General features: G+C 41.5%; 1 protein-coding gene across 1 annotated transcript in view; it reads left to right on the top strand.

Moving 5' to 3' along the window:
- Positions 1 to 5,328, top strand: part of LOC143300211 (uncharacterized) — a 9,495-nt gene extending 4,167 nt beyond the window's left edge. The window contains exons 5-7 of the mRNA XM_076613779.1: positions 205 to 304; positions 3,106 to 3,243; positions 4,726 to 5,328. Of these exons, the coding sequence (XP_076469894.1) occupies positions 205 to 304; positions 3,106 to 3,243; positions 4,726 to 4,983 (496 nt within the window). The 3' untranslated portion in view covers positions 4,984 to 5,328. The remainder of the gene's footprint in view (positions 1 to 204; positions 305 to 3,105; positions 3,244 to 4,725) is intronic.
- Positions 5,329 to 7,948: the final 2,620 nt, after the last annotated feature.

The following is a 7,948-nucleotide window of genomic DNA, read 5'->3' as shown; positions in this document are numbered from 1 at the left end:
AATATAAATGTCAAGTATTTTGTGTTGTTCCCCCCACTTATCTTCTCCATCCATGTTTGCAGAATTCTGACTGAAGTCTCGTTATTATTATCATTATTATATTTACAGTATTATCATTTTATTTTGTTAATATTGTACGTTGGCTTATTTTTCTCATTAAAGACTTATCTGCAACGTTCACCAGACTTTGTTCTTCTTCCACAGAGTCCTCACAGATTATCAAACAACTACAGGGGAAGAATACATCCTGAGTGCTTTCCCTTTTGAGACTGACAAACAAATGGCTCTCAATGTTTTGAGAACAGTAAGTTATTATCCTTATAGAATATCAATAGTCTTATTCAATGAATGGTGTTTCCCGTAAAAAATTTTTAAAAAAAGACAAAAAAGAGGCTGATAATGTATTTTTAATAGTAATAGTATACATTGTTTATGAGCAGCTGAAATGGAATGAGTATGCCTCAAAATGTGATGATTTTCTGGAGAAATGAGGGGGGAATTCAGAAAACTTAAGTGTTTCACTTTCTGTCTTTCTTTGGCATATGTCAATAAAAACAATTTCTGCTTCAGTCATGTATAATCTAAGTGAAATCGTGTAAATATGAACTGATAAAAATCAAATGAGACGTTTATCTATTGACTTTGACTTGTATTTTGCTGTAGGATCCTTGACACATAACGAGTGGGGGGAGGGGTTGGAGTTGTTTGTTTCAGTACAACACACATGCTGCTGTCATTGTGCTGGTGATCGTCACTTAAGTTTTCCTGTCTCTTACTGTTCTTACAAAGTATGAATTTCTGTATCCTTCTGTTCTTGTGTCTGGAACCTCCAACGTTCTGTTATTTCTGGCTGACCTATCAAAGATGTTGCTGTGGACAAACTCAGTGAAGCGCCTAGGTTGGATATATTGTCTTTTTGTTGGCAGTTGTTTTATGAACTGGCCAGGTGAAATGGCCGGCACCTACCCCTCAACCACTTGCATTAAAACAAGTAGAGTCGGAGGTCTTGCCCTCTCTCGTATTGGTTTGGGAGCTTCAACATGGTGGAAGCTGGGTTCTTTACTCTTATGGTCTCCCTTGATGAAGCGACCATTGGGTTCAGTGAGGCAATGGTCTCCACACAGTCCTTTAGGATAATATTTGGTATCATCTGAGGTCTGGTCCGTAGGCCCTGTCCGGATTCAGTCCCTTTAACAGCTTCTGTGCACCTTCTTTGTCAATGTTGATGTCAGGTACGTCACTGGCTGTTGGTTGGTCCAGGTGCGTGGCTGTGTCTTCGTTATCTCGAGTGAAGACGCTCTTGAACTGATCAGCAACTATTTTATTATATTTTCGCTGTTACTCGGGTGTCGCTGATCAGTGAGCCATTATTCTTCAGCTGGGCCACACCCAAGCTGCCCTTCCTCCAGCTCTTGATATACTGCCAGAAGGGCTTGCTGTTGTTTGTACTCGGGTCTTCATCGATCTTGTTGCTGATGTGGTCTCTCTCTGCTTTCCCCATCTGTCTCCTGCACTTCTTTCAGACGAACTTGAAGTTTGCCCAGTTCTTGGTCTTCTTTGCTCTTGCAAAGAGGCGCCTTTTCAGTCATAGAAGTCTCTTCAGCCTTCTGTTCAGTCATGGCACGCTCTTCCTTGCGCTGTTGAGCTTTGATGGGACGTGGGGATTTATGGCCTGTGCAATGGTGTCTCTGAAGGGTCTCCACATGGTTTCCAAATATGATCCTTGATTGTAGAATTCTCTTTAGGCTTAAGGTCAGTGTTCAGGCCGTCCCAGTCAGCATGTGTGATCTTTCTTCGACAGTGACGCTGGTAGTAGACTTTAGAGTCGATGACTGTCACGACAATGGTGTGGGGTCGGAGATACCAGGAACAGATGGAGAGTTCTTCACCAGGGTTGGATTTGTTGTGAAGACCAAGTCTAGCACGTTGCTTTCTCTTGTTGGTTCTTCGTGGACTTGGGTGAGCTGGGCTGTCTCTGTGACATTCACAAGAGCCTCATGCACCTAGCGTTGTGGGGCTTCTGGTTTGGTGGTGTAGTCTTCCCAGTTCGCGTCTGGGCAGTTAAAGTCTTGGTCTCCTTTCAGGAACTGCTTTCTCTTGTGACTTTATCAGTTCCTGGATGTCCTTTTCCTGGCGTTGTGACAAGTAGAACGAGCCAGTCAAGAGGTCCTTTCTGCCCTTCAGTTCCAGCTTCACCCAGAGCACTTCGGAGTCAGAGTCAAGCTCCAAGAAGTTCCTCTGCAGGCGAGATAATGTCTTTACGTACCAGTATAAAGATGCATCTGCCTGTAGTGGTGGTTTTACTGTCTTTCCTGTATGCATGGTAGTCACTTGGGAAGATTTCTCTGGATTTCAGTGTCTTTGTTCAACCATAACTCACAGCGGCAACAGATGATGTCTGCCTTGATGTAGTGGATGGCTGTTTCAAGCTCAACTGTCTTGTTTTCCACCATCTGACAGTTTACAGTCATAATCCACAATTTCGTCTTCCCAGACAGTTCAAATATCGAGGAGTTTGTCTTCTTAGTTTAGTTTTTTGTGTTTGTTTGTTTGTTTGTTTTTTGTCGTTTTATTTTTTGTTTTGTTTTTTTTGTTTCTTTGTTTTTAACATAATGCATTTTGTGGTGGCGAAGATCTCTGATGTCCTGACTGTCGAAACAGATGATTTAGGCAGATATGGAATTTATATGCAGTTTATATGAAAATTGCTCTGATGAGGCAAAACAAAATCTACAAGATAAGTTTATTTGTTTTGTGTTACAATTCATGCTTGTCTAAACAAGTATTGAAAGCCTGTTAATGTATAGTTTGCTCCATACACGTGTGTGGACGTTTCAACATGGTTCCAGTGTATATACTTGTCAGAGTGCATATTGTCTCAGGTCTAGCTAGCTGCAGTGAATAGAGGAACTTGAAGGTGAGCCGATAGCAGGGAAGATTTTACAGCATCCTCGCCCTATCCTCTCCTCCCTTTCGCTCCATCCTCTTGTCTTGTTTCCATTGAAGAGGAAACTAATGTCAGACGTCATCTTGCAGCTCATTAAACAATAGTTGGAGTTTTTTTGTTTGTTTGTTTGTTTTTTTAAATTGATCTGTGTCCAACAGGTGCGATCTGACGTAGTGGACAAGATTGGGGCCGGAGGTCACCAAGGTTATGCCGCTATGGGTGGCCTTTACACACAGGCCCGACCTCTTCATACTCACCTGTACGGCAGTCTCCAATACCAGGCCATGGAGGTTCCTGTGAGTGAACTATCGTGCCAGAATGTGTCCCGTTGATGGGGCGTTGCTATAGTAGTTTCCAAGTGGGGCAGTTGCCAGTAGTTGTGTACTATAGTTTTGTACATGAAAATGTGGTACAGTTATGATGTGGTTATAGAATGAACTTGATAATGGAATGTTGTCTTGTGATTTATTTATTTATTTATTTTTTGACAAAAATTGTAACACGAAATAAGAAACAAATAAACAATTATGCCAGCATCTCATATACTTGCACAATACATATTGAACAGTTTGGACTTTAAAGATTTCAAGTTGATTTTTTGTCAACTGTTGTTCGCAGTTTTTAAACACTAAGCAAGAAATATTCATAATTATGATTTGTGAATGTTGCTATTAAATTTGTCATTTGTTTGTCAAATTTGTAGTCCCCAATTTATGGACAGAATACGAAATATTGCTATGGTTGATATATTTTGCTTATTACGTTTGTTGCTTATTGGTTTGTTGTGCACACAAGATCATAAGTCTATACATATTCTAAAATGGGCACTATTTGTGTGGACTGAGGTTTAGTTTCGTCTTTAAAAATAAAATTTTTCCTGACAGTTGATACCAGCGAACACACATACAGTAAACACCAACTGGTCAGAGAGAGAGAGAGAGAGATCTAGAAGAAACTGGATAGTCCTAAGAAATAATAAATTATACTGTCTGACTCTGGCACATGCACACATGCACATACATACACATACATGCATGCATTTGCAGAACACATAAAAAGAGAGAAAAAGATATATATATCAGAGCTTCAGTCTGACGCCAGGATCATCTGTTCAAAAGATTTTGTTTCCATTGGCCACTTCTTGGCCAGATACTTGTTCTCAGATCATGACTAAAAGGTAAGCCTGTCTTTGTATGTGTGAAGCAGGTTTGATTAGAACTAGCACTGTAGTAGCATGGGAGTGACCATGTGAGGATAGTCTAGGATTCCATAGAATCAATGAAAATAGCCCCTGGGACTCCAAAGATTGTTTCAACTTACTGGAACCCCTGCTACGATCTCATCACTGCTGTACGGAGGAGGAAGATGGCAGAATGGTTAAGACGCTCATCAGTCTGCCAATACAAACTCCGTGAGGGTCTGAGTTCAAATCCCGGCCTCAGCCTTCATCCCAAGTTTACCGGACTGGAAAATCAGACTGAGCGTCTAGTCATTCGGATGACCGAGGTCCCGTGTGCAGCACGCACTTGGCGCACCGAACGAAAAGAACCGTTTGCAACGAAAGCGTTGTCCTCTGGCAAAATTCTGTAAAAGAAATCCACTCTGATAGGTACACATATTATATGCATGCACTCAAGGCCTATCAGAGCGCGTTGGTTTATGTTGCTGATCAGGCATCTGCCTTTACAGATGTGGTGTAGCGTGTATGGATTTGTCTGAACGCAGTGATGACTCCTTGAGGAACTCATACTGAAACTGCTGTATGTCCTTGTGTCCAGGGACAAGGGAAGATTGAAGTGCCCCCGACAGCTCAGCCAGGTGTCGTTCCTTCCATCTACACCGGCCATCCCTCTTACGCCTACCCTGCTGACAAGTCCTATGCAGATGACCGAGGCTACCCAGGAACAATCGGCTTCCCGGCAAGCGTGGACGGTCCGTCCAGCTACCCTGGGGGTGCTCCCCCCTTGGGAAATCACAGTGGTGCCCCTGCTCCCACCGGTTTCCCGCGTCTGGACTCTCGGGGATTTGTGTACTGAAGAGATTGTCAAGCCAATTTGTTTTCTTCTTCTTCTTCTTTTCTTTTTACTTTAATTTTTTTTCACAGCATGATAGAGGACGAGGACCAAGAGCAAGACAAGATTCAGTCATAAATAAAGAGATAAATTGTATATAGTCACTGACATAAACAATGTAAAAAAAAAAAAACCCAAAAAACAAAAAAACAAACACACACACACACACACACACACACACACACACACACACAGCTTCATTAGATTCCCCTTTTCAAGTTTGTTTTTTTCTTGTTCTGTTTGAGAGTTAATCAAAGCAAAGAAAGATAACAATTCTTTTTAATTGGAATGTTTAAAACGTTTTACTTGTTGAAAAGAAAATTCAGTCTGTTTAGAAGTTTTTCTTTTGACGGAATTAAGTTCCTAGCTTCTTATATTCAATACTTTGAACACTTCACTGGAAGAAAATTCTTGGGGTTTTTTTCTCTCCTATCAACTGTTGTAAATAACTGGTTTTTGTTTTTGATTGTATGAAAAGATTACCTGTTTATTTTGATTTTTGATACAGTCTGATGTCACAGAATCAGTCGGACCGTGTATCAGCATTATATATTTATATTTGAAGAAAAAGAGTTTCATTTCATTGTTTTATAACCTAGTCTGGCCATAATTAGTCTTTGTATAATGTGACAAATGTTTGTTTGCCTTTCGTTTTGTGTTTTTTTAAAAATATTTTATATTACTGCTTTGAATTTTATAGTTTGATGTTACAGACATTTCAGTCATAATTCAGCATTAATGTTATTTCAGTGCTATATTTCACGGAGATTTCAGCCAAACTTATGTCTTCTTACATTGTTTGCTTTCTCACCCACTATTTATGGGGGGTTTTTGTTATGTTTTCCTGCATTTGCACTGTGTGATATGCTTTCTGGAAAAAAAAGATTTGCAACTCTTGGTTAAGTTTTGTCGTTGAAAATAAACAAGTCTCTTTTCATATTAACATATATATTTGGTAACTGTTGAGTGATTGTCATCAAATAAAAGATGTGCAACATTTCTATGAAATATTACAGTGTTTTATGTCTTTTCTCTTGACACAACAGTACAAACCATATCCTGGTTATGAGTATTACTGTATGAAAGACAGTGATAAACTGTGCTCCACGTTGAAGACCACGTTATATGGCAAGCTTGCATACGTAGCCGCATTAAAACAATAAGATATCAGATTGTTAAACACACAGACACAGACACGGATACACACACACACACACACTCATGCGCGTGCGCGCGCATGCGTGCACACACACACACACACACACACGCGCGCGCGCGCGCGCGCGCGCACGAGCACACATGAGTGGAAGCTCACGTCTGCTGCAGAATCACAGACAAGTTTCAAATGGAGATTTCAAATTCACTTATCTCATAATCTCATACAAAATCTCACCAGCCTTTGCTAGTTGAACACTGAAGACGTGTATGTGTGTGTGTGTGTGTTGTGCGGCTGAAACGTGATTCGAACCAGCGCGCTCAGATTCTCTCGCTTCCTATGCGGACGCGTTACCTCTAGGCCATCACTCCACTGAAGCAGAGTCCTGCAATTCTTCTTCTTTGTTCGTGGGTTTCAACTCCCACGTTCACTTGTACACACGAGTGGACTTTAATGTGTATGACTGTTTTTACTTCCACCATGACGGAAGGCAGTCATACTCCGTTTTCGGTGCGACAGTCCTGCAACGAACATCGCAAAACAATATACTTTAGTTCACATGAAAGAAGTCTGCAAAGGCTATTGTTTATACCCTGGCAGCGCTTGATGAGTTAACATGGGGTGGACGTTTTTCTGTCTCCAAGAACATCGCAACATACGTACATACCTTTTGTAGTATCTTGTTCCCTTTTTAATTAATATTTGCCATATTCAGAAGATAAAAATGAATCGGTGTATCAAAGATATGTAGCCTAATGACTGTCACCATGTATTGTGACTTATGGACATGAATAAACTCAGCATGCCCTGTCACTTGAAACGGTGCACAGCTGCCTAAATAGTGGGCTGAAGATAATATTCATGCATATTAAAGAGAGACAAGACAAGACAAATGGTTTATTGTACATCGGCCTCAGGCCATTATACGAACACATGGGAAGCCGGGGTGGGTGTTGGGTGGCAGGGTCTGGTGCGGTCGGGGGTCGGAAGTGGGTGTGGAGGGGGGCAGGGTGGGTCAAAGGGGTACAATCTGGATGAACACATCAATATTAAGAACATTGCTATAATGCTATAATATAGCTACATTGCTAATTGCTATAATTGCTGTAATATGAACTCGCGTGCTGGCAAATCTCAACAGAATCAGACAGCTGATAAAAAGTCGAAGGGGATGTTTTGGTTATCACTGATTGTCGTTCAGCCGGCAAAAATTCAAGGGTTGACAAACTTCTTTAATGATCACACACACACACACACACACACACACACACACACGTTGATAATAATAATAATAATAATAAACAACGTGCTTATAATGTACATTTGATATTTTTTAGCATGATAACATCATGTTTGTGGTGGTGGTGTGTCCATCGAGATCGATGATGACCATCGTTGTCATCCAGCTGGGGGATGGGGGGAGGGTGGTGGTGGGGTGGGGGGGAGGATGCTCATGAATCTATCTGTGAATGCGCAGATGGCTGAATAGTCCAATCTGCGCACGAAATGTTCGCTGACAGTTGGGGCAGACAAAGACAGGCATACCATTGTCAGGGAGCTTGTTTGCCCGTGACTTTCTGGCCTGCCTCTTCTGAACAGCTGCAGCAGTCCTGTTGGCCTCGCACAACTTGGCGCCTTTGTGCACAGCAGCGCGCCATTTGTCACGGTCCACTGCAGATTCCTCCCAGGAGTCAGGGTTGATATCAAACGCTTTAAGAGAGACTTTCAGAGTATATCTGAAGCGCTTCTTCTGACCTCCGCGTGATCTCTTCC

Source organism: Babylonia areolata, chromosome 26 (genome assembly GCF_041734735.1).
Source record: "Babylonia areolata isolate BAREFJ2019XMU chromosome 26, ASM4173473v1, whole genome shotgun sequence".
Lineage (NCBI taxonomy): Eukaryota > Metazoa > Mollusca > Gastropoda > Neogastropoda > Buccinidae > Babylonia > Babylonia areolata.
Note: the sequence above shows the minus strand (reverse complement) of the source record. Positions and strands in the feature narration are given on the sequence as shown.